Source organism: Sebastes fasciatus, chromosome 4 (genome assembly GCF_043250625.1).
Source record: "Sebastes fasciatus isolate fSebFas1 chromosome 4, fSebFas1.pri, whole genome shotgun sequence".
Lineage (NCBI taxonomy): Eukaryota > Metazoa > Chordata > Actinopteri > Perciformes > Sebastidae > Sebastes > Sebastes fasciatus.
In genome coordinates, this window is record NC_133798.1 from 35,257,518 (window position 1) to 35,285,164 (window position 27,647).

Below are 27,647 nucleotides of genomic sequence, written 5' to 3' on the forward strand. Positions count from 1 at the left end.
AAGGAGCTCAAGACTTAGATTGCAGCCGGCACACTGAGCACACAGACGGAGAGCAAGAGAGAGTGTGTGTGAAGAAAAACCAAGTAAATAGAAAACACACTTTGGGGTGTTAACAGTGTGAGCAGAGAGGCCGAGCCCAGAGCAGAGGAGACAGGAGCACAGGGAAGGAGGAGGAGGGTGAGAAAGAGTCAAAGACAGACAGAAGGAAGGAAGAGGGAAAGCATCAGAGCGTGGAACAGGTTCTTTTCTGCAGCACTCGGACTCAGCCTCACTCAGCAGACATGCCTAACTTTGCCGGCACCTGGAAGATGAAGAGGAGTGAGAATTTTGATGACCTTCTCAAAGCCCTGGGTAAGCCCTCTTTTCTCCTCTCTCCTCTCTCTCCCTCCCCTCCATCCATAGCCAGCGCTACATCCCTGCATGAGGTTGACTATCCATCATGTCCATATAGAAAAAGGCTTTTCTTGTTCTTGGAGAATGTGCATGCCTGACTTCCAACAACATCGTATTGTTCGGAGAAGCTCCCTGGGAAAAGAACGCTGGGGAGATGCTGCTGAAGGGAAATCCCTCGGCTTCACAGGAGATATGAAACACTGGATGCTGAATTCCAGCCTAAACAGACGTGGTATTGTTACATGAAGAGAGGAGGGGTGGGGGGGGCACACAACATTATTCATGTTAAGCATTTAAGTAGGGCATGCATTAGCAATGCCAGGGGAGGTCTCTGGAGCCCAGTGCTTTTCTCTTGTGTCCTATCTGTTTTCACCCTTCTTGGTCTTAACTGATGATTGTGATGGTTTAGATTTGGACCAGTTTAACTGGGTCATTCAATTGTGTTGCAGCGTTTCGTCACACTGGCCGGCCGGCTCTGCTGAAACAGACGGGACACATCAAAAGGCTGTGTGTCTTTAGAATAATGTAGAAATCTTTAGGGAGCGTGAGTACAAGGAGCTGCTTCAAGAGCTCTCCAGGAACTATTATTGAAACTTTTTAGACATGAATGGTCCCTGTTTTAGCACAATCTTGGAAAGTTAAGTTGAAAAGTGGACAGTTTTGTGTCTTGTAAAGCTGAAACAATTGGCAGTTTAGTGGTTTGTGCATCGCTGCAGCACTTAACGGCAAGATTTCTTGAGTATCTGAGTGCATATTTAGCTCTGAACACCTCTGCTTTGTGGTTGCAATGTCTCTTTAAACACCCCTACCTGCTATAATACACTGTACCATTTAATACTTTAAGGGATATGTGCTTGTGATATTCTATATTTTCTTACTGGCAACAAATCCAACCATAAATGTATTTATTTACTAAAAAGGTATTGCCTTTGAGGCCACAGCCTGGTAAACTGCAGCTTAAATCAGATCTTAATTTTTGTCCAAAAACTATTAAAAACACATCAATGAGCCTCACTGTTGCACTGGGTGACACGTCTCTCCTTTACGATGAACCTGGGCACTGTAGTTTATTTCGAATCGATCCCAAATACACCGCCCTGCTGCTGTAAATACCAAATGTGTATTAATCCACAGCTGAAAATAGTCCACAAAAAATGCACTATCTACTCCTGTTTGAGTTATATTGTCTAAAAACTACAGTGCCCAGCTGTTTTAGGAAATTACTATATAATAAAAATAAAAAAATGAAAGTATGTATATGTTATGAAAGATTTACATCCTCAGAAGGAACGAATGGCCTCGGAGTACATAATAGTACAGACAGATAGGGAAGTTGGAAAGTATTGAGAGTAAGACAATGTCGATTGTCGATTTGTTGACGATATGAAAAATATAGATTAATGTCAGCCTCATCCTTTAATCCACAGTTTTCTTTAAGAACCTACAATTGTTTAGGAAGCTAGTGTAAAAAAGCAAAATCGTACCAAGTAAATTTGTCTAATAATTACTAGTCATATCTCATAACACTTAATATAAGACAATATAACGCTTAATATCACCCAACAAGCAACATTTCAGTGAGACTTGTTTTTAGACAATGCATCTTGAATATCTTGTTAAGTGAAAAAATACTAATTTTGAGCATTACAGGCTTATTACAACACACAACAATTCCTAATACTAGTGAAATATAGCTATATAATAAATAATAAAAAACAAAAATATATATTAAAAAAAATATAAAAACAAAATTCAAAAAATAATATAAATATTTATATTTATATATTATTTTTTGAATTTTGTTTTTATATTTTTTTAAATAAATAATAAAAAATATATATAGAAAAAAAATATATAAACTAAATTCAAAAAATAATATATAAATACATATATTGTATTGGATCGGTGGATATATTTATATATTATTTTTAGAATTTTGTTTTTATATTTTTTTTAATATATTTATTTATTTTCTATATTGTATTTATATTTATACATTATTTATTATATATATATTATTATATTATATACTGCATAATATATTTGAGCAGCAATATCTTTTAAGATCTCTTTTTAGTTTTAAAGTAAATATTACATACTAAATATTACATATTTATCAAGAAATCTTGCAAAGCGAAGTTTCACTTGTTCCAATGGCAGATTTTCTTTTACTTATTACAGGCAAAAACAACTTGTCTTCATTGTTTTTTTTAAACTTATTTTTAAAGAGGCCTTTTTCCGGTTTACTTCAATCAACTGAAAACTCTAAAATTGTTCAGTTTTGATTGTTTTTGGCCCACAAAAAAAAAAATCTTTTCAACACCACTTCCCATGTTTTGATGCAATGGTCCATGAGGCGACCGTCCCTAGGACCTCATCCATTCATGAACACATTAAAACCGCATCTGCTGGAGCAGATCACTCGTTCGCTCTTACATAAGGTCTCGGTCATCGGGGAGCAGCGATGGGCAACTATACTGTGGTTTCCAGAGCTGCATGCTGGAGCCGCCACTTTCCATCAACATCCTCATAATTATCTGTTGACTCTGAGGTTTCCCTAAGTAGGAGGGGATTGTTACTGTATCCAGGGTGCAGATAGCAGAGTGAACACGCTGAGTGAACAGAGCTGTACGACTTGATCAGACTCACAGTTTGCTAATTGAGAGCAGGCATGTGTGTCTGCATTTGATCAAAGAGTGTAGAAATAGTGCACACTTCATGTACAATTTTACTACTGAGACAAAATGTGAACTTCTTTTAAAGACTTTCCTGAGTTAATGGGGACTCTGGTCAAGAAATGCAAAAGCAATAAAAACAGCAGAAGTCTGAATTTGAGCATTGGGATCACAGCATATGAAGAACGTATATCGCCAAGAAGTGAAAGTCAATCGTTCGTTCCATTGCAACATCGCCATTTTGGACTGAAAGCGACTACCGGATGCCAGTAAAACATCAGTCTAAAAAGTGTCGTACCTAAGTAAAACAAAATTATTTCTATTCTATTGTCATATTCTACCAAAATTTCCTGTGTTAAACAATAAAATATTATAAATATAATAAGCGTTTTCAGTCCAAAATGGCAAAGAAAACAACGGAGTTTCGTCTCTTTGCTTCTATACTCTTTGACTGTATTGTATGTAAAGATGGACGACATGACAGCTCCCCAAAAGTGAAGCCAAAACATCTGGATCGCCCCCTGGTGGCTGGCTGCAGTATAGGTCACAAATCCCGCCCCCCTTTATTTTAGCTCATCTTACATGAGCCAAACTAAAAAGTCAAAGTACACGTCAAATACATTTTAGGTAGTTCTTATCACACTGATATATGTTCAAATGTTATTTTTTCTTTGGTTTTAATTAGTTATTTGATGCAATAAAAAGGGGGTGAGACGTCATGATTGACAGCTGTGAGTCTCTCTCACTAAGAAGCTGCGGCCGTGCTCGGCCCGCGAATGGTTTCGGGTGGGTGACCTCGATACCGCGGCTCCAACGCCCGATCACTACTGCGCAGACTCTGGCTCCAAATGACGTCAATTTCAAGATGACAGCTCCCGTTTCCGGGATATTTTGGCTTCACTTTTGAACAGCGGGAGACGCGTCGTCCATCTTTATATATACAGACTATGATTGGGATCAGTAAAAACCTTAGCATCCAGTTAGTGTTTTACTTCTTATGTTTCTGTACAAGCATGTACTCTTTACTATTGGCTGCTTGTAATAACTGAAGCTTATTGTCCTTTTGCCATTTCTTTGGACACACATGAAACATAAAACCCTCTAATATTTAAAATGTAAGCAGATGACATTTTGAGAACACAGGATAGACTGCTTGGCTCACTGATGCTCATACATATTTAATGCTATAAAAACACATGGCGTGATCCCTCAGATCGTGGGTGGGGTCGAGTGTAAGCTGTCAAATTAATATGTTTTTATGCCTGGGTGTAGACAAAAAAAACACCACAGTGGTTTTGGCTTTGCAGAATTAAATACTTGATGTTGTTTGTGAAGATATTAGCTTTCAATGTATTCGGTTATTTCCAATGGTAGGAGAGACCGTTAAAATAAAAGATGCAGGACTTTGGCAGGACATAAAGCCAGATGGTCTTGCAGAGTGATGCCAAAGTGTTGCCACACGCGGGATCGCCACTCGTACAGCCACCAGACAAAAAGACGAGCCAGCCTTGACCTGCTCCGACATCCTCAAGAGTTCACTTTTTTCTTCTGGAAATGGTTTAATAATCCCTCACACAGACTCCAGTAACCAAATTCCACAGATTTCTCTCAGTTTTGAGAAATAGTTGAGGTTTCTGTCACAGAGCATTTTATTGTGCGGTTTTTAACTCTATCTACATTTCTTGTCATTCTGGGTAAAAGAATTTAAGCTTGGAGATGTTTCTGTTCACCATACTACACAGAAATACAAGAAGACATGCAGCCAGCATGTGCCTCTATATTTAAGGACTAGAGTCTGATAGAAGCTGGCATGAGGGCCTGGAGAGGTCCAAATCTGGGTGGGGTCGAGGGTAGAAAGGCAGAACAGAAAGACAATAGAACATCCTGGGAGATGTGCCGGTGAAGATTTTAGCACCAATGGAACAACATCTCTCTCTTTCTTATTTTTGTGATGATTTGTGTCTCACTTTCTTTATCAGACACAAATTTAGCCTACATTTGATTTTGCTGTAACAAAAAAAAATATTCCCACGACTGAGATGAACCTACATTTTCTCTTTCATTTTCTCAACGTTTCAGTACTGTCGTGTGCTGAGTTACTAAGATGACCCAAACGCAGAGTACAAGCAGGACAGGAAGATTTTAAATAAGAGCGAGCTTTAATCAAGCTGACAACATCCAGAAATCACAAAACGAGGAGGGGAACAAAGTACAAATGAAAACACACCAAAACCAAACTGAGAACAAAAACAAAACTACAAACCAGAGGGTGCGAGAGTCACGGGCAGGAGGAGCAGGAGGAACACTAGGAACACTAGGAACACGGAGGACAAGGGACTGGGAAGACAAGTACGAACCAACAAGGACAGAGGGGAAACACACAGGCTTAAATAACAGACAAGATTACACACAGGTGAAACAAATCAGGGCGGGGCAGACAATCAACCAAAAGGCGGGAAAACAGACAAAGGAAGGAAGTAAACCCAGACAAGACACAGGAGGAGTGAATCACCAAAATAAAACAGGAAACACCGGAAATACATACAAATAAACCACATCAAAACCCACAACAGTTCACAACAACAAGCTGGCACAGCCAGAACACAACAAGTACCTCAGCAGCGTTTCCTTACTTTCTCCTGCATCTGTCTCTCGTGATTAAAGTTATGGGGTATTAAGCAACCTATGATTCTTGTTCAGTGGTGGAAGAAATACTCTTATTTTAGTACGGATGAGCATATTTCAGTAAAAGTAGCAATACTCCATTGTAGAAATACTCTGTTACGAGTAAAAGTCCTGCATTTAAAATCAAGTAAAAGTACAAAAGTATTAGTATGAAAATATACTTGAAAATAGCCAAAGTTTATGCAGAATAATTATATTACTTATTATAATTATTGATGCATTAATAAGTGAACAGTGACTTTTGGTTTCACACGGGACATGAACATCTGCCTCCTGGGTCAACGTCTTCTCATACAACGCTTCGTGTGATTTCTTACGAAAAAGTTATTCCTCCTTTTTCATTCGTTTTTCTACGAATGTTGAGCAACAAAAAAATTTAGTTAGGATTTGGAAAAGATCGACTTGGTTGAGATTAGCAACAAAATTACTTAGTTAGGTTTAGGAAAAGATCGACTTGGTTGAGATTAGCAACAAAACTACTTAGTTAGGTTTAGGAAAAGATCGACTTGGTTGAGATTAGCAACAAAACTACTTAGTTAGGTTTAGGAAAAGATCGACTTGGTTGAGATTAGCAACAAAACTACTTAGTTAGGTTTAGGAAAAGATCGACTTGGTTGAGATTAGCAACAAAATTACTTAGTTAGGTTTAGGAAAAGATCGACTTGGTTGAGATTAGCAACAAAATTACTTAGTTAGGTTTAGGAAAAGATCGACTTGGTTGAGATTAGTAACAAAACTACTTAGTTGGGTTTAGGAAAAGATCGACTTGGTTAGGATTAGCAACAAAACTACTTATGTTTAGGAAAAGATCGACTTGGTTAGGATTAGCAACAAAACTACTCAGTTAGGTTTAGGAAAAGATCGACTTGGTTAGGATTAGCAACAAAACTACTCAGTTAGGTTTAGGAAAAGATTGACTTGGTTAGGATTAGCAACAAAACTACTCAATTAGGTTTAGGAAAAGATCGACTTGGTTAGGATTAGCAACAAAACTACTCAGTTAGGTTTAGGAAAATATTGACTTGGTTAAGATTAGCAACAAAACTACTTAGTTAGGTTTAGGAAAAGATTGTGGTTTGGCTTAAAATAACTCTGGAAGTACGTAAGTTACGGGACAAATAAATCAAACGTTGATGGCTTCACTTGGGACACAAACGCCGGTCTCCTGGGCAAAACTCTGATATTTCTTTACCCACCCATCCACCCCGACCTCCTTCCTACGTGGCATTCGCCGCTATTTATACTTCCTGGTTCACAGTTATGTAAATTACACACAAAATTTATTTTGTGGGATATACACAACTTACATTGCATTACTTTTTGTAGGTATAGCTACTGACGGTGTACCAGACCAGCCTGCCTGGGTGAAAGTCCAGTGTTTTTCGACCCATCCACCCCGACCTCCGCCCTGTGTGGACTTTCATTACAAACTTGTTTGTCATACGTCAAAAACAAACGTAACAAAATACGTTTCCCTCGAAACGTAATTCACAATGCAGTTTCGTTGCTTGGGAACATAATTATTAGTAGACAGGGCTGAATTAAGTACAATAACAATAATGTCTGCTTGGCTCGTTTTCAACTGCAAACTAGGTTTAAAAATGTGCAAAGCGCCACAAAAGTCAGCATTTTGTAATTAGTGAGTCATCCCTAAAACATTCCCAAAGATATTTCATAGTCATTATGAGGCAGTGAAACATCCCACTATTTTCCCCTTAACTCAATTAATCTTGTTAAAATGGTGACACTGACCCCTGTTTTCTCCCTCCTGTTGTTCTGGCCTGGGGTTGCTCCTGGTTTAGGAGTGAACACCATGCTGAGGAAGGTGGCCGTGGCGGCAGCCTCAAACCCCCACGTGGAGATCCGTCAGGACGGCGAGAAGTTCTACATCAAAACATCCACCACTGTGCGCACCACCGAGATCAACTTCCAGGTCGGTGAAGAGTATGACGAGGAGACTGTGGACGGACGGAAGTGCAAGGTAGAACTTCAAATGAATGTTGATGAAATCACATATTTGAACACACTTGTGTGTTGTGTAAATCATCACAGAGAACATCAAACATCATAATTTGTTGCACTGTAATAAAGTTTACTGTAAGAGGTGATTTATTTTGCGCTGAAAATAAAGTCAGCACTTCATTACTTCACAAATATAATTTATAGACAGGAAAGGTGGGGAGGGACAAAGAGTTATGACATGCAAAAGTCAAAAAAAGTCTCCATCCAAAATCAAACTAGGGATACTGTGATTAAACAGTATGTGTTTTATGAGACACGAGGCAACCAGGATGCCCCCCAGTTTAGCAACTTTGTGTTTCAAGATGCCTCTATTTGATTTTGATATTGTACAGATATGGATGGAAACCAACGGCTGCCTGGAATACATCCAAGTTTCTAAAACACATTGTTTGCAAAATTGTTACTTGGCTGATGCTATACAGTACACATATAAGGGATTTGCAGTAAATGGGTTTAAATCTTGCAAAAACACTATTAAGATCCTCAAATGTTATTGAATTTTTTATCTTAAAGCTGCAGTAGGCAGTATATTTTTGGCATCATTGGGCAAACATTCCATAATAACCTTTCAGCATATTGTAATTCAAGTGTTCTGAGAGATAACTAGACTTCTGCTCCTCCTCATGGCTCTGTTTTCAGGCTTTAGAAAATCTAGCCTGTAATGGTAGACTTTGACCAATCACAGGTCATTTCAGAGAGAGAGAGCGTTCCTATTGGCTGTGCTCCGGTCATGTGACCAGAACTTGGCGTTCTTTCACCAGATTTCACAATGGCGGCGGCGTCACAAACTACAAGATGATTCTGAACACATCTGAGGAGAGAAATAGGCATAAACGTAACATAATATTGATTCATATTTGATCAGCGCTGCCTAGTTTGACCGTTTGGTCGGAGTTGTCGAGTGATTGACAGCCGGCTCTCATAGACAGCAGATGGACAGCAGACCTCAGATCAGCTCTTACTGCTTGTTTTCCTCCGGTCTGTGAAATCTTGCAGATGCAAGGAACACTGGAAGACACAGAGGCACATGATTTTTTTCAGGTTACCTGTCTCATGTACTACTGTCACGATATAGCAACCGTTTATAAAAAAATACTTTTTGTTAATCATATATGCTCCAATCTTGCCTACTTCAGCTTTAACTTAAGTGAACAATTTCACCCCAACAAATGATGCACTTCCTGTTTTCACTTCTCTCGCGCTCATTTCACTTTTCTAAACCTTCAACACCGTCCTTTTGTCTTTGTTCAAATGTACATTTCTGTAAATATTTCTACCACTGCAAACAGCCGATGTCACAGTCATTAGCGTGTTAGCATATACTTTCAGCAATGAAATTGTGGGGACTCACCTCCCATGTGGGGACGAGGATCGGTGCATCCCTAGATTGGGGGAAAGGATGTAAAGTACTTATGGTTAAATTTAGAAGAGGCTTCCAGGAAATTGACGTATGTCAATACAATGCTAACAACCCAATGTGTGTGTGGACGAGTACAGAGAAGGTTTGAATCAGTCAAGATTCCCTGCAGCACTGATATTCCTCATGAAATATAAACACAATGGTACATGCTTGGGCATACATTGAATAGTTTTCTTTCCAAGAGCCACACGTTTGTTTCACCTTAACATTTAGATGATGTTAAAGTGATTGAACAGCGCTTTAATACTAACACCATTTGGTATTCTCTGAGTGTTTGTGTGCATTAAAGGTCTTCAAAGCTGTCTCCGTGCTATTGTTGAAGAGCGTCGAATGAAAAATGAATACCTCCTCCTTGCAGTTGCATCCATTGGTATCGTCCTCACGTCGGCACAGCTGGATTACAGGCAGCTCGAGTTGAGTTTCTCTCTGAACCTCTTCAGGCCCCCCGAGGGCGATTTCTCACTTCCTGATAGACAGTCAGAGCACCTACACAGGTTTGGAAAGTAGGTTGAGTGAGACGTTTATACTTTCAATTTTAAACATTTTCAGGAACATCAAGTTCTTCTAAATTCTTGGAACTCATTTCAAAATCTAAAATAATTGTAAAACAACAATTAAGCAATCACAAAAGTAACGTATAAAGTAGGACTTTAAAAATATGAACAACTACTCAAGCTCTGACATAAAGGCTGTGTTTAGTTACATGTAATAAGAGCAAACTGGTTTCTTAAGAGACATCTGATATGATCTCAACACAGACATTTACGTCATCTGTGTAATAAATATGTAGGTTGTATAATTAGATAAAAGTGGACGAGGCAGCTCGATTGTTGAGCCTGATAGTGTGTAAACATATTAAGATAAGGCTGACATCCAGTAGTTTTAATTTCTGTCAAAGCATAAAAGTCTTTTCTACAAGAATTTTCTTTCTTACTTCATAAAATTAATTCATTTCTATGTTGGCCACATCTTGATGTTACCGTATAATGTGACATATTCTAAGTAAATCTAAGTCTTGGAGGAAAAAATAACAATCATTATTTTTTACGAAGCAGAGAAGCTGTTTTATGTTTCATCTTTATATAAAAATATCTAACTCAAACTTTTAAAGCTTTTCCATGATGTGATGTATGTAGTAGTCAATTCACTCAACGATCTCATTGCACCTACACAATGAAGGAAGTCAGTGTGCTCTCGGGCGAAAACGCGCTGCCACTGAGTCACTTTAGGTAACGAGATATTTTGCTTTAATGGTCCAGAGGTTGACATCTGTTTATCGCCCTCTCCTGCTTAGCAACCGGCGTCTGAGCTGGAGAGAAAAAGAGTCTTGTTTGGTATCAGTGGGGACACACGGTGGGTAAACAACGTTAACATGTAATCCAGTATTTATCCTCTCACACAAATGGGACAAAACATGAACGGCCACAATGCATAATATCGCCGTCCGCACCGCACTGACCGCAAGAAGCATGAAACAGGTTTTAGAATTTATCATATAATCATTACTGATTATTATCATTATTTTATTTTACCTTTATTTAACCAGATAGGTCAATTGAGAACCAATTCTCATTTACAATGACGACCTGGCCAAGAGGCAGCAACCGAAGGCAAGATTCTCCAAGAGGGAGAAAATCCTTACGGTCTTTTTTAATAATAGCTGTAGAAAATGTTGGTACCAATCTCCCATTTTGGGGAGACGTATGGTGTTTTGAGGAGGCAGTATGATGTGGAATTGAGGGAGGAACTGGTCTAACCTGACTGACGTAAGGCAACTTTTTTGCTTGCGCAATTTTGGAAAACAAACATGTCTTTTTTCTTTGTGGAAATCCTGGAGCTGTTTGGGATTTGAACCAGGACAGTCTCTCAAATTAGCATGCCAGCCTAACATCCATAGGTGCATATAGCAATCCAATAGAGAAATAGAAGTTGGAAATAAGTGAGTGCTGCAATATGCTCATCCATCTGTATGAACATAGATTTCATGAAGAAACAGGCTGCAGTGGCTGTTGCAGTGCAGCAGAGATTTGCATAACACATGCAGGATGGGGAGTTGTCACAGTACAACTTGTCAAGTTTCTCTAACCGCAGGATGAATTTGTTGTTTTTTTTGGCTGATTCTTGAAAACAACACTTTCTAAGGCAAAAAGCAATCCTTAGCCTTGAGCATGTCCTCAAACAACCCGAAATCACTGCAAAGCGCGTAATAAACCCGCTTGTCCACCAGAGGATAGCGTGTCAGCGTCATGTTTTGCCTCGCAGAGGTGTGAATATTACACACGTCTATGAAGGTGCAGTGCCAGCAGGAGGCAACAAAACCACTTTGTTAGGTTTAGGAAAAACGTCATGGTTGGGCTTAAAATAAGTACGTAACTAAGTACAATATGTACGGAAACAACGTAACATAAGTACAGAAAACACAAACGTCACTAACGTAGTTACAAAACACCGGTCTCCTGGTTGAAAGTCCTGTGTTTGTTGGACCCATCCACCTCCCCTCCCGCCTGCCATAAGCAGTCTTTCTCGCTTTTTATTCTACATCAATAACTGAGCGTAGCGTATTTACACGGAGGCATTTACACAGACTACATGGCGTACAAATGACACGCCTAAAGCAAGACCTGCATCCTTATCACAAGCGTTTTGCCATTATGGTGTCATTCACACACCATTTTGTGCGACTGGGCTGCCTTAATGGTCATATCAGCATTGATGTTGATCTCTACAGTTGTAGGGTTTTATTCAAAAATCTTATTTATCCATTCAGGAAAAATAGTGTAAAAATAAACATATATTTATATTTCTCTTAATGGGATCTTAAAATTTCATGTGCAATAAAGATTTTACTCATAGAACAAAAATAACCCTTTAAAACTGGAGGACTAAAGCATTTTTTGAAAACTTATTTCAGGTGAGTATGATCTGATATTTGAAGGGTCCAACCCCAAATTTATTGATTATATAATGTAAATGTAATATACATTGACATATGTAATTGAAGAGTTTGAATTGAAGGTAAACAAATGATCATTTAGTGTAATTCTGACCGTGATATCTGAAGTAGCTTTGTGACAAAAACAAAATAAAACAATAAACCCCGTCATGATGGCTAGATATGACCACCTTTCAACTGGATGGTTGGCTCCCTGCTGAAGTGTCCTAGAGCAAGGCACTGCATCTCTAGTTGCAGGGTAGCTGATGTGACCACACAAACTCTTGAACAAAAAGAACGTGATTCAAGGCTTCTCTTCCAAAAAGGCTGAAGAGTTTCTAGACTATAATGTAAAACAGAAAATTCACCATCACGAAGAATTCTTTGGCAACAGAGAGCAGTGATATTCATACTTGTGGAGAGGAAATATTCACATGGAAAGGGGAAAAATGTGTAATTGCGTGCATGCACTACATCAAGTCAACAGAATTCAGCCAAAAGCCTGAGAAATTGGAGATATGTGTTTTTCTGGAAACCACAAAGCCCTTCTGGGTATGTGCAGTTTTCAGAATTCATTAAATGTTTGTACAGTTTACAAAACAGCATTCAACAGCCAAAGTCTGCAGTATAGATTCTTGTTTTTTACCTTTTATTGGATGGTAACTACGTGTTGCAGTCAGGGAGAGCAGACATGACCTATTTCTGGTCCCAGGAGACAGCGTGGCTCCTTCTGTCTGTGCCCTGGGGCATGCTGGGTACTGGGCATGGCTAGACGGCTCTCAGTGTGGCTTTTCACCACATGACGCCTCAAGTCGACTTGTCATCACACATTTGCCACATCCACTTGTTCGGGTTTGAGCATCAGCATCACAGAAGGTGTTCTGTCTCGGTACTGCAGCACACCGGAGTGAGATAAATAAAAAAAGAATATGAGGTTAAAGTGGCTTATTGCATCCATATCAGGTGGGTATTTATTCATCTTCAATTTCAGGACAGTATGTAATCTGTATCCACTGTATCACACCTGTAACCTATCTCCTAATTAATACACATTTGTCTTTACAGAACATCCAAAATTGCAGAAATAAATTAAGGATTATTTAAGCAAGTAGCTCTTGACATCTTAAATGGTGATCAATATTGTGTTTAAAACTTGTTTCCGACGGTGAACTGAACTGAAAGTGAAATGTATCTATACCGTTTTTGTCATCTAAGCCTGCTGGCTTTGGAGAGAGCGTAGATAAGTTTCACTTTCAGTTCTGTTCTCCGTCGGAAAGGAGAATGAAAGGGCCGTCTGACGGCAAGATAAAGCACTGAAAATATTCTAAATATAGTGTACACTTAAACGGATATCGTTTTTTTTAGGTGAGCCTTTCTTTTAGGTGGCTAAAATAAATTTTTCTGCCGTCCCCGTCCACAGTACTGTACTGCTTTGCTCCGGCGTCGGTGCTCCTGTCTGTTTCTCCAAGCTGGGGACACACCGACCGTCATCTACTGTGCACCTACTATGGATAAGTACATCATACAACCCCACTTCAATACACCCAAACTATCCCTTTAATAGAGATGAGAGCAACTCCCAGACTAGACAATGCCGTGGTAGCAACCTGTCAATCACAAGGTAGCCACACCCTAAAGCATCCCCTGCTTTATGGTCTATTTGACTCTAATTGGAAGACTTTCGATTGAGACCATAAACTCATGTTTACAATGTTTACTGAGGTAATAAATCAAGTGAGAAGTAGAATCATTTTCTCATAGACTTCTATACAATCAGACTTCTTTTCGCAACCAGAGGAGTCGTCCCCTGCTGGTTGTTAGAAAGAATGCAAGTTTAAGGCACTTCAACATTGGAGCATCTCTCAGACCTACGAGCGACCCCTCTCACATGGCACATTGCGTCATTTGAGGAAATGTTTGCATAAAAAATATTGATTAGTGGAGCTTTAAAATTAGGAGACTTTGTTGAACGAGCTACATTCCCTCCCCGGTTCATCTGATGTGGATGTAAACACCCTCATATCACATCTGATATCCAGAACTTTACCGTCACAGTCATGGTTTCATTTCAAATCCAATGTGCTGGAGTATAGAGCCAACACAATAAGAAAAATATTTTGTTGGGCTGTACTGTATATTTTGCCTATTTTTTTTTTTTTACCAAGAAGAAAATCAAGGAGTTGTCTCTCAGCAACAAGCACATTGTGCTCTTGTGTGGAAATCATATGCAAGAGTGAAGCCTAACCTGCAGGAGGCAGCGCCCACTGACACTGGCACATGTGCCTGGAGGGGCGAGAGAGGGGAGGTGTGGGGTGTTGGCGGAGTCTCAGATGGAGCGGCTGGCGGGAGAGCCCTAAGTGGGTTTTGGCTGAGGCCGGCCGCCCTGTGGTTAAAGGGATTACACGCTGATCTTTGCCTGGCGAAGAGCAGAGGGCTGATTAACACCACCCCAAGGTTAAAAAGCTCCGGCTAATCTGCATGAGCGCGGTGGGATCAGACGGCCTCCAGGAGGAGACGGTGATAAGAGACTTCCTGCCAGTCTCAGAGACAACAGAGAAACAGACACCAGACGGGCGTTGGTGCACAGTTGGAAGCCATAAAGAGGCGATTATGTACCTGCTCTGATGGATGGAGGTGTTTAGGCGAAGACAAGCATGAGTTTTTGCTGCTATGTGCAGCTGAGGTTGAGAAATAATACAGCAGAGTGGCTGCTACCCAGTCTCCTACAAAGTGCGTTTCCATACAACTAAACATTGGCTGCTGTGGTGCAGCAACATTTTCATCTGAACTCATAAACTTAATTTCCCAGCATACAACACAGCAAGTCACTTCCGGGCAGAAAAACTTAGACAAATGGAGTCTTTAACCCGGCTGGTTGCTATAGAGACAGTCACCTGCCACGGGGCTGCATGGAGAGACAAAGGGAGCGGAGATGATGTGTGAATAAGGATCAGAAACAAAGCCTGTCGATTTAAATATTTGACTTAATAAACAGATCCACTTAAGAGTGTCATCACATACTGACACGGAGGGTAGAGGTTTGGGGCTAAATGGATAAAAGTGGGACTGTATTTCTGTAACGGTGTGGCTGAGACTCGAGCGTGATTTCTTTGCTCTTGACAGTGTGTCATTTAGCATGGAGAGGCAGGAACGAGGCCTGCGGCGAATGACAGGCAAATCCCAAATCTGGGGAAAGAGAGGAGAGACTGATTCCTTTGGATTGATTCTGATATACACTGACGGTAAAATATTAGGTTTTGGATTTCCAGCCCCATTTGTAGAATCTGTGTCTCATTACTCTCAAGGCTGAAAAATGATTTGTCATTCAGTCTGCTCCTCCGGTTGATTTGTAATTACTTTTCAAGATTAAAAGTAATTTAACAGACACAATACATCGTCTGTGACGTCACCCATTGTTCCCTGATAGGACATATTTAGAGTTATAATCCAGGTTGATTTGGTTGCACCTGTGGTTGCTGGCAAGTGTATTTGTATAATACAGTTTCCAGAGTTGTGTTTAGAATGATCGTGGATGTATTAAGACAGGCTCTTCTCATTCACTGTGTAATGCACTATAATTCAAATATAACCCATGTAATCATGAGCCAGGACATGCAAGGCTGCTCTAAGGAAGTCAGCTGCCGTAATATAAAGAGTGATAAACTCTGCGTAGGGAGGAGGTCGGGGTGGATGTAGGCTAACCAAGTAGTTTTGTTGCCTAAACAGGTTCTGCTTGCACAGTCGCACTGATCGCTCGTGTTGCTGGACATTTGTAGGAGAATGCATGAAAAATAACTTTTCGTAAGATATCATACGAACCGTTGTATGAGGATTCGTTGATTAAGGGACATGGATTTGGCGTCGCCACTCAGCCTTGTTTTCCCAAGTGGCCATTTGTGGAACTGCAATGAAAAGAAAATACAAATAAAGCCAGAGAATCAAAATATATGCAAAGTAGAGAAGCCACCGTGGAACAAGACTGCAACAACCACCAACTGTGATAGGCTGACACATCTGTCAGTGAAGCAAATATGCCCAAGTAAGTCCCATTAAGGATTTTCTTTAAGGGTGAAATAAAAAACAAAATACCAAGACACATTTCACAAGAAGTGGAATGTCTAATTTAGACCATAGCTTTTTATGGAAACCAATCAGTCCATAAATTGGGACTTTTTGAAAGGAGTTCTGTACAGTTAGATTTTTTGTGTTAACTCAGTGTTAATTAGGGAAAGTGCATCTTTAGCACTTTAGCTGCATGTCTTCACCACTAAGATGTGGTATTTGTCACTTGATAAAATATGAGTTGATTTGATAAAGAGCAGCTCTGCTTCACATTTTTGTCCTAAGTGTAAGCTACTGAGTAGGAAAAGTGATGAGCAAACACTGACTTGAGAGAGATAATGTGATCAAACTGTGGGAAGAGATCCACGAGGTAGCGAGCGTGTTATTTCAGACTCTGAAAGAAATGTTGTAAAATCCAACATAAAAACTTTAAACCGAGCGGGAAATGAGATGTTCTCCTTCTTTGTGTCTGATTTTGTAAAGTCTGTGAGCGACCGAAACCAAAGCCAAAAGCAGCAGATGTTGTGATAAGTAAAAAAAAGCTACAGAAAAAAACAGGACACGATAAAAAAAACAAATGCAGGATGAATTTGTCTTGGTCTCAAATGTGTGTGCACGAGCTCTGGTGTGTTATTTGGAAGCGAACGACGATGTGTGAGAATTTGTCTGTGACTTAATGTGCAACAGAGAGAATGAGAGAAAATCCATCCGAGTCAGAGGCTGAGACTGATGCTAATGTTAAAAAGGAGCCGTAGCTAATCGACTCTCTGGGTTCTGGCTTTATTCGGAAAAAAAAGAAGAAAATCAGAGGGAAAGCTGCAGAAAAGCTGTAGAAAAGCCCTGCTGTTGTTCAGCTTGGCAAAGCCAGCGGACAGCAGGCCGCAGGGATCCGTGATGGCTTTCCTTACCTTTGATATGGTGATTAACATTTGCCTCTGAGAAACTGAGCTGCTGCTCCGTCCAACACTGAGCAGTGGTGCTTTATAAAATACTCAAATTATACAAATTGTCAAACAAATTGTCTGTGAGCAACACGACAAAAGAAAATGATGGGATGTCATTATACAGTAGGCCTGTCCAGATATTAATTTAGTTGGATGTTTACATGAGTTGGATTGAAGCAACGGCAGCTTTGATCAGATCCAGGCTTCTGGAGCGGGATCACTAGCTAAGTTAAGATGCTGTGTTGAAAGGGAAAATGCAGCTGGCTTTATTGAGAGGAAAAACTAATTTCAGCAGTGTGGGAAAATATAATCAGAGACGGACAGCAACGAGAAACTGAAGGGAAAATGTAAATAGTAAACTAATCTCTTTGAATTAAAGGCTTGATTGGGAAACTTGACTCTAAAATAGCCGTTAAAGTAGCCTGATAGTTTGATGTTTTGGGAAAAACAGTCTCATATAAAATTACGTTCCCATACAACTAAACTGCATTCTTAATTATGTTTTGCTGGATATTTTCTCCTGGATTATGGTCGCACTTTTAAACTTTTAACATGATCGATGTGACATGATGACGGTTTTAACATGCGGTTAACGTTGTAAATCGACACAAAACAAAACAAAAAAAAGCAACAAAACTTACTTGGTTAGGTTTCATTAAAAAAAACTTCATGATTAAAATAAGTGAACGTTGATTTTTTCACACAACACACGAAACACCAATCTCCTGGGTGAAAGTCCAGAGTTTTTTTTGTGGAAAATCATAACAAACATATTTGTGATACATCAAAAAACAAACGTAATCCGTGACAAAAAACGTTTGCCTCGAAAAGTAACTTTTAGGAGACCAGGCTGTTTGGGAAATACACATATCCACTTTCTTGTTGAGTTCAGATTGATAAAACTCTCGTATTAAATATGAAGCTACAGCCAGGAGAGATAGCATAGCTTAGCATTAAGATCGGTAAACATTTAAATCTCACTAATTGATTGTTTTTAAACTTTTTTATACTGATTAAACAAAACAAGATATAACATGTTAAACAGTCAGCTTTAGAGGTGCTGGAGGTTTGTTACAATTGGACAGAACCGAAGCTAAGCTAACCATCTCGTGGTTGCAGCTTCATATTTAAAGGAATATTAGACATTTTGAGAAATACACTTAGTCGCTTTCTTGCCGAGAGTTAGAAGAAAAGATTGATACCACTCTCATGTAAGTCCGTTAAATATGAAGCTGAAGGTTTCCCCGTTTCCGGTCTTTGTGCTAAGCTAAGTTTACCGTTCTCCTGGTTACAGCTTCATATTTAATGACTGGACATGAGAGTGGTATCAATCTTTTCATCTAACTTTTAGCAAGAAGATAAGTGTATTTCCCAAAAATGTCCAATTATTCCTTTAAATATGAAGCTGAAGGTGGTTAGCCTAGCTTAGCATAAATACTGGAAACAGAGGGAAACAGCTAGCACGACTCTGTCTAACGGTAACAAAATCTGAACACCTCTAAAGCTCATATGTCTAATTCATTTGTTTTAACACTTTGTACTGAATAAACAAACAATATATAACATTTCTGTTCTTCTGGCCTTAATGGATAAATATAAGAGCGGTATCAATCCCCTCATCTTACTCTCAGGAAGAAAGAGAATAAACGTATTTCCTAAAATTGTCACACTGTTCCTCTAACAGAGCAGCTTTTTGTGTCAGTAGACAGTTGAGGTAATGAAATACGAGTGCAGTTAATGGACCCAAAGCTGACCAAAATGATAAATCCTGTCCATTAACACAAATTAGCGCCACAGGGTCACCTTGGTCCTGCTCCGATAGGCAATTTGAGTCAGTTACTTCAAGAGAAATTAGTCCAGAAGTCAAAGTCTGACTAATCCTGTTGAAGTCATTTGAAATATTATTGAAATGAATTAGCAGATGGAGACCCCGACCGACCAAAGGGCTAAGAGGATTTTAATTCATTTGTTAAACTCAGTCTGCTAAAGACTCAGCCCACTGATTTATAATATTACATTGCTTTGTTCATTGAGGGCTGGCCATGGATGAATTAGCACGGGACATATGTCATTTTAAAGTAGGCTGTGAAATATAGGGATAAAAGTTTGTGGACGTTACACACATATATGATTGTTGAACATGCCACTCCAAAACCATGAGCTGCTATAACAGCCTCCACACATCACACACCACATTTTAGATCCTGGCTGCAGGGATTAGTTCCCATTCAGCAACAAGAGTGAGGGTGACCACTGATGTTGGGTGATAAAGATCTGGCCCAGTCCATCCTAAAGGTGTTGGTGTAAGGGCTCTGTGCAGACCAGTCAAGTTCTTCCACACCAAACCGGGGAAACCATTTCTTTATGGACTCTGCACAGAGACATCGTCATGTTGAAACAGGAATTGGCCTTCCAAAACTGTTACTACAAAGCTGGAAGCACCCTTATGTCTAAAATATCACTGGACGTACTCTTCATTGGAACTAAGGGACTTAGCGCAAATATGAAAAACAGCCCCAGAACAAAAGTGCACAAAAAGTATGGGGACAGAGCGATATAAACGTGGACCCTTAAAGGACCAGTCTGTAGGATTTAGTGGCATCTAGTGGTGAGGTTGCAGATTGATGCACCACTATGTTTACCAGCTAGTCGCTAACTGTGTTTGTCTGCTGTTTGGTGCTGAGCAGGTAAAGTGTACAGTGGGTTTTCAGGGGACTCCCTAAAAACTTTGTATTTCATCCGTGGGTGGGCAGTGGGGCAGAGTGCTGTGTGCCTGATGCGCCTTATCGTCAGCTCGCATTGGGTTGTCTCGTCACTTTTTGGATAAGCTGGCAAAACCGTAGCCTAAAAAGTTGTTTATTAACCTAATCTTTGCCTTAACCCAAAGATTAAACCTAAATGAGACCTCAGGCCTAATTTTAACCTCAAACAGAGATGTAAATAAAGAAGAAAGGCACCCAGGAATAGATCTATAAAACGTTAATCCAGAGAGCAAAGAACGTTACTGTCCGGTCACACTGATTTTACTTGATTCTCTCTCTCTCACCCGACCACCCACAAACACACACATACTCAACTCTCATACACTCACTCGCCGATGGTAAATTCATTATAATGTTAGCATGACTGGAAAGTGCACATTAAAAGTAGCAACCTACATTATTTGTACAAAACTAAAGTAACTCATGAACATGCACTCGGAGCACGGGCTGAAGGCCGAGAAACGGTCACGGAGTCCCGGGTTTTCAGAGCTTTTTTTAGCTTGAAACGACCGTCTGCTGCGGCTGAAATCGAAGCTATGAGAATGAATCCAAACAGGGAAGTCGCAATGAAAAAATAAAATAAAAACAATGAGCTGATACTGACTATAAAGTTCTGTAAAGATTCTGTGGGTTCATTACTTTAAGTGACCCCTTAGTCACTATTTTTTTAACATTGTCATTTGATATTTCATCATTATAAAAATGTCAATTATAGCTGCTTTAACTTCTCACCTTGATGCAGAGATGTAGAAATGTACTCTGTGATATCACTGTTGAGTGCAACAGAGCACATTTCTCACCACACCGATCAGTGATGCTGGCATAAAGCCTGGCATTAAGTGACCCTTTAAATATACGCCTTGCTAATGTGTTTTACCTTCACTGACACCATCAGACTGACCTCCCCACCTTGCTGTCCCCTCCCTGCAGAGCCTCGCCACCTGGGAGTCGGAGAACAAGATGTACTGCAAGCAGACTCTGATAGATGGTGACGGCCCCAAAACCTACTGGACCCGAGAGCTGAACGGAGATGAGCTCATACTGGTGAGCGCACGACAATGACTCACTGAAAGCCTCTTAATAGATTACTATTTAGGAAAGACAAAAAAAACCCTCTTTCTTCACAAAGACAAACGCTCTGATGTTCACGTGATTAATGAACTTCTATTTCAGGCTGAGGAGCAACAGAAAGATACAGAGAGAGTACGATCTGAAGGAGTAGCTAATCTGTATGGTTTGTCTGTTGCGCGGCTTGTTCTCATGGAGATTCGGAAGACATCAGGTGCATTAAGATGGGATTTTTCGAGCAGCTACTCGAGAAATGGTTAATGAAATGAGGCAGGGAGTGTATGAAGTCACCCTGGAGATTCATCCGTAAAGGAAATGAGAGAGGCCGTTTCCCAAGGAGCCGAGCTTTCATCCACCCCGCGGAGAGATGTTGAAAGGAGAACAAGAGGAGCTGCTACGCTGACATCGCAGTAATACCCCCTGTATTTAGCCAGATTAATATGGGCAGAAGTCAATGGGTCTAAAAGCCCCTCGAACGATGTGCAGGGGAGCCATCCAAGACCAATGGACTGGACGAACAGTTCTCAGGGACTCGACAGCTTTCCTCTCTCAAAGCTCAACGCTCCCACGCTCTGCTTTGTTGTTCCTCGAGTACTTGTGAGATGAATGTCCAAACGGCAAAAGCTTGAACCAACAATATAGAAGGTTAAGATGCTAAAGAAAGTAATCACAGGATGTTTGCGTAGCTTGTGCTTGTGAGTAGAAGCACATCTTCAATGCTTAAATAGCATCTCTAGAAGCTCCTCGTTGTTCAGAGGAAGCCAGAACATATTAAATCTTTTCTAATGTTTGGATGATAAAAGCAGAATGTGTTGCAGCGCCTGCCACTCTGGTGACACTTTGGCCCGGCAGCCCTGGAGGAGCTGAAGCATTCACGCTCTAACGGAGATTGATCTGGGCCGAGCAGCGACAGCATCTTCTCACCTCCGTCTCTCCCTTCTGTCACACCGTCATACAACCCGCAGATAAAACCAGGTTCACAGTGCAGCTTGTAGAGTCCCAATTTTTTTTCTAATCAGTATTAACAGCGAAAAAGCCATCATGTGGTCGAGTTTACGGATAAGATGGTATGACACGCAGCTTGTATTTGTTGCCATGACAACACTAGAATCATTCACCTGAGACAGCTGGCCTAGTTTTGGCGCCACATTAGCTTGACAGTGTCTGTGTGAGTGTGAAGGGTATTAAGCAACAACTGTAGAAAGAAAGTGGAATGATCACTTTGATCATCGGTGAAGTGAAAGTGAAAATTCCAACCCTGTCTCCTAGAAATGATGTTAATATATATTTTCCCAATTAAGTTGTGGTGGCAGACATATTGTATATAATCGCTGCCTGGGTTATGTTCAGGGGCAGCGTTTGCATCCAAACTTCCGTCTGTGGTTCGTTTTTAGGCAACAAAAACACTTTGGTTAAGGTAAGTGAGAGATCACAATTCCAGTTAAATGTTCAAGAGGACCGATTATGCTTATTTTCAGGTTCATACTTGTATTTGCGGTTTCCACTAGAACATGTTTGCATGCTACAATATAAAAAAAAAAAAAAAAAGCTTTGTTTTCAGTTTCCCCCCCCCCCGAAAAGCCCACTTTGTCGTGATTGGTCAACCGAACCAAACTTAACTAGCTTCGTTTGAGGGCGTGCCAAACTAGCCGTTATACAAATGTGTTACATGGTGACATCACCACGTTACGGAAGAAAATGCAGGCCTTCAAGCGAGGCGTTTCAGGCAGTTCAGGTAACTCCCATTGGTGTGGACTTTGGGCTTTGTAACTTAAAAAAACAATGTAACGCACTAAAGGAAAGGGGAAAAGCACAAAACCATTATGGTACCCTTTAACAAATACGTTGTGTGCTGCCAGTGCCTAAATATGACTATAAAAAAAGTTTAACAATGCTGTAATTGATATGATTACTTTGGTTATTTTGGCAGAAAACAAATGAAATATGTTGTCAGTGAACATTTTACTGACATATCAACATTTTTGCGATTGTCAGATACGATAATAAACAACATTTTCTCATTATGTGATTAGAAAACGTAATCCAACCGGCATTACATTTTCTTCAAAACGTATTTGCTGTTGCAAATTACTTGTATATAAACCTAATTTCTAGGAGACAGCAAAGAAGATACTACTGGTAGACCTATCTAATAAACACACATTAAAGGTGCAGTGTGTAGGATTTGGCGGCATCTAGCCATGAGGTTGCAGATTACAACTAACTAAAACTTCTCCCATGTGCCAAGCGTGTAGGAGAACTACGGTGGCTGACGTGAAAACATGAAAATGTGAATGTCTCTCTCTAGAGCCAGTGTTTGGTTTGTCCATTCTGGGCTACTTTAGAAACATGGAGGTTGGCTTCATGAAGAAGACCCGCTCCCTATGTAGATATAAACGGCTCATTCTAAGCGAACGAAAACACAACAATTCTTATCATCAGGTGATTATACACTAATGAAATATACTTATTAATATTACATTCCATTTCTGCCAATAGATCCTTCAAAATGTTACACACCAATCATTTAAATATGAAAAGAATGCCTCCAAAAGCAGAATATATAAATAAAATTATAGATAAATAAAGCATGGCATACTGGAGAGTAAGCTGTACAACTTGTTTGATTTTGATCAAACAATTAGATTTTTGAAGCCCAAAATAGTTGACACCTTGCTATGAGCGCTTTCTTAAATTTAGAACATGACTTTACATATCAGATAATACGTAACAGGAAATGTACTCAGCTTTGGTCCAGGCCAGTATTTAGTCGTTTCTCTCTGCAGCAGCAGCAGAGTTGTTTCTAAACTGCGACACATGCTATTTTTGTCAATATTTGACTGCGATTGGAACTATTATATATCTACATGTGTAAATATGAAATCTCATTAACTATCCTGCTAGATGTTCAAATGAACCAACCAACCAAATATCTTGACACCAGTTAGGAAATGACATCATAGCTAAAACACCTGTTTATAAACTGTCATGCCTATTAGGGTAAAAAACAAATGCAAAAGATATTTTTGTGGCGCTGATTGAATAAATTATGCATCATTAAAATCCTGGAAGGTTTGAAGCCTCTCTCTATAGAAAAAGAGATATGAGCCATCTTTGCTCTCAGACAATCGCTTTCTTTCAGGACAAGCAACTGAAAAAAACAAAACAAACATTGTCTGAATCTGAATCATATCTATCTGTTTACCGAAGAAGGCCTCCAGACACAGAGACAACCCAACAATTGTAAAGCTTCAGCTCGAGACTCAAAGGAGGACCAGCGATCATAAAGCAATGGTCTGATTGTCTGTGGCAGTTCACACTGTAAAGTGGGCCACATTTCCATACGATTTGCATGATCCGTTTAATTGGTTTAGTCTGAAAAACACTTAAAGGGCAAAGTCGTGTGGATTTTCTCCGGCTACATCAGCCTGAAATAAAATATAAAAAATGACGGCACATCAGAGGGTTGGACTCCAGTAATCACTTCACGCTTGTGAATTCACGGGACGCGTGAATCAGTTATTAAGCAGTTTCTTTTGGTTTCATCATCAACAGTTTGCAATATGACCCAGATTGATAGTCGTCATTTTGACTGTGATGTTGTGACGCATACGTCATTGGTTAATAGGATTTCCTTGACATTTTGAGATTTGTCATACATACTTTAAAAAAGTTGTGTTCTTTCATTTCAAACTTAAATGCAAAGACTACTTTATAAAGGGGAAAAGAAAAGACGAGAGTCGAGACTTGTAAGATCCAGTGTGCTTGAAACAAACTAGTTCGTACGACGTGTCGTTCAGGCCATGTCTAAAGCATAGACTGTATATAAGAAGTGGATGTAGTCACCGTGATGTCACCCATTGGTTTGTGGACAGTTGTTTTGAAGCATTTTTGCCGTCACATTCTTGTTTTTTTGGAGCCAGAAGTAACAACAGAGGGAGGCGTTAAGTACAACCAAACGCTGAATAAGACATTTTTAGGCGACCAAAATGTTACAATTAAAGGTGTTATTGATAACATAAAAGAATAATGCATCCACAGAGCCTTTAGAAAGGTACTGAATAAAAGTATGTTTTTTCTAAAAAAAGAAAAAATCCTATGATTGTGAATTAATCATTTAAAAAAAAAATTGGCGTGTCCAAAGTGAATGTTTTGTTTATCACTGTGGAAGATATCTGAGGCTTGGTTTCCACTTCTAACGAGGCTTTTGAGCCAATAGTATAACGACGTTGGTATCACGTAGTGCGTCGCACCCACACACAAACAAATACTACAGCCAACTAGCACGTACATTCTGCGCCTGCGTGAGAGGAAATAAATCTCCACACCAGCAGGTGGCGGTGGTCTGCATTTGTCATTCAAAAACGGAAACCGGAAGACCGAAGCCTGTGGATATACAAGCCGTTGTTACGATATATACATATCTGTGTATTGGAATATAGGGGTATACAGCAACAGACACTCGCAGACGGCCTGAAATTGGCCGACCGGCTCTATAGACCATCCAACAAGTACATGAAGCATATTGAGGCCTTGAGGTTCACTGTCCAACGTGTTTGTTTCAGTAAAACAGCAAACTGCTTTAAAAAGTGAAGCTAATTTAACATTTTCTGCCAGCTGACTGTGAGGGCTACTCACTGTCATGTGTCTAAAACAATCATCCTTTTGTTTCCTCCAGACTTTTGGGGCAGACGACGTAGTGTGCACACGGATTTACGTGCGGGAATGAGGCTCTGCAACCTTCATCAGGACAAGACAGAAACCCGGTTGGACCACGACAACACCTCGTTTAAACCCAACAACGCTCTGTCATGCTAACACGCTATAGCCCAGTATCCCGTGTAATCATTCAGCATCAGTCTGCATAGTCTCCACAAACAATAGCAATGTCTCTGTAATCTGGTTCTTCGTAGTGAGTGTTGTGTGTCTGCAGTCTACAGTAGCTGGATATCTCAAGTGTCCATATCTGCAACCCAGGTGTCAGCTGTGTACGTAGGATTTAGTCATCAGTTGCACTGATTAAGTATTCATGTTCAATGACAGGAAACAATAAAAAGATGGAACAAACAGCAGCAGAGCCTCTTTCTTGAAAATGTGCATTTCTATTAAAGGTAACCTCTGGAGTTATCTTGTGAACAGACATGTTTACGTTCAGTGTTTCCCAGCAACCATCATATCCTCATAAAACATGTGCAAAGACACTTTTTTTGAATATCTTGGAATCTGCGTTACTTACATCAGCTTGAAGTCTTCTTCTTTGCCTGCTTTTGTCGTAACCTCACCAGATTTCTTGACGCATTACTGCCACCAACCGTCAGCTGGTGGAATAGCGTGGCTTGCATGCATCGCTCCATGGCACCACTACAAACTCCACAGAGCATCTTTAAATGAAATAAGCGTGGAGGTTAAAATTTCATTCTTTATTTGGGAAATAGAAGTTGACATTGTCACCTCAAGGTCCATTTAGTAGCTGCTCTGGAGCTTTTGATCAAATCACATGGTCTTCATCAGCAGATGGACTTGTCATGGAATTGTAAATATAAAGATTTTCCATTTTTTTCTGGACTTGCTCTGACAAATGGTGATGGCATTGTGCAATAATGCGATATGGCACTATAGTACCTCGCTACATCACAGCTGGGTGTGGTCACAAGTACGACAGAGCACATCGTACCACTCCCACCTGTGATGTTGGGTGGTTGAAAGGCCGTTGCAGCTATGCTTTTCCTCCTTCAGGTCAACTTTGGCTTGGGACCAAAAGAATACCGGGTTGGCTCAGGTCTTTACAGGCTTCTGGCTTTGGGAACAAAAGTGTTCTCAGTTGTAACAAGCTCTATGAACTGAAATCAAACAAAACAACTGGTGCACGTTTGAAGTAACCTGCCAGAACTCCCAGCATCTGATGAACTTAGTCACACTTCTTAAAAACCCTAAACTTCTCCTTTAAAAGAGCCTCAGCCTTTAAAACCCCACATCCCATCATGCTCCAGCCTCCCACACTGCTGCCATTCGTCACTCGCTCTGATTCCTCCCCAGACACTCCCGAGAGACACGTCTTTGTGTCTGATACAGTTCTGAGGCAACACGATTAAAGACAGAGTGTGGCGGCGAGATTAGACCAGACAGACTGGAGCAAATACAGTCAAAAGCTTCCAAGCAGCGCCCTGTCGCTCCAGCGTGACGAATGCCACGTTTGCACATTTACACGAGTCGACTATTCAAGGAGGCAGGCAACATTAGGAGCTTTCATTCTTCGCAGTAGGTTTTAAATTCAAAGGGGCACGAGGAGACATTTGTTATACTTTTGCGTGACGTATTTTGGAATTCAAAGAGAGGTGAGAAACTGGGAAAGTTGTCCTCGTGTGACTTTCCCCCTCAGGGCCCGTCATGTGGAGGCAGCGTTATTGGAACGAACAGACACAGAAGCGTTGTGGTCAGTTCGTCTATCTGACCTCTTTTGCTTCACTAGCCTCTCTAACCTGATTGCCCAGCGGTCTGTGCTGCCCCTCGTTTTACCGACAAGGTGGTGAGACCAAGAAGAGAATGTTAAATACTAAAAAAGTCCAGTGACTAGAAAGGCAGAGAAGCAATGATGGAAGCTGTAGCTGGTGTTATTAAGGCAATTATTAGGAATGTGGGATGACTGCAGAGAGGTCTAAATTAAAGCCAGAGTTGGTTATTTTC

General features: G+C 40.2%; 1 protein-coding gene and 1 long non-coding RNA gene across 2 annotated transcripts in view; one reads left to right on the forward strand and one right to left on the reverse strand.

Annotated features, from left to right (window-relative positions):
- The window catches only part of crabp1a (cellular retinoic acid binding protein 1a), a 26,036-nt gene extending 1 nt beyond the window's left edge, over positions 1–26,035 (forward strand). Inside the window, exons 1-4 of the mRNA XM_074633904.1 lie at positions 1–351; positions 7,556–7,734; positions 20,826–20,939; positions 25,642–26,035. The exon at positions 1–351 is cut by the window's left edge and continues 1 nt beyond it. Of these exons, the coding sequence (XP_074490005.1) occupies positions 282–351; positions 7,556–7,734; positions 20,826–20,939; positions 25,642–25,692 (414 nt within the window). The 5' untranslated portion in view covers positions 1–281 and the 3' untranslated portion in view covers positions 25,693–26,035. The remainder of the gene's footprint in view (positions 352–7,555; positions 7,735–20,825; positions 20,940–25,641) is intronic.
- On the reverse strand, positions 9,547–16,442 carry LOC141766762 (uncharacterized). Its single transcript, XR_012593681.1, has 3 exons — positions 15,947–16,442; positions 12,774–13,019; positions 9,547–9,681 (listed from the first exon to the last, which is right to left on the reverse strand). It is a non-coding gene; the product is annotated as an uncharacterized LOC141766762 (long non-coding RNA).
- Positions 26,036–27,647: the final 1,612 nt, after the last annotated feature.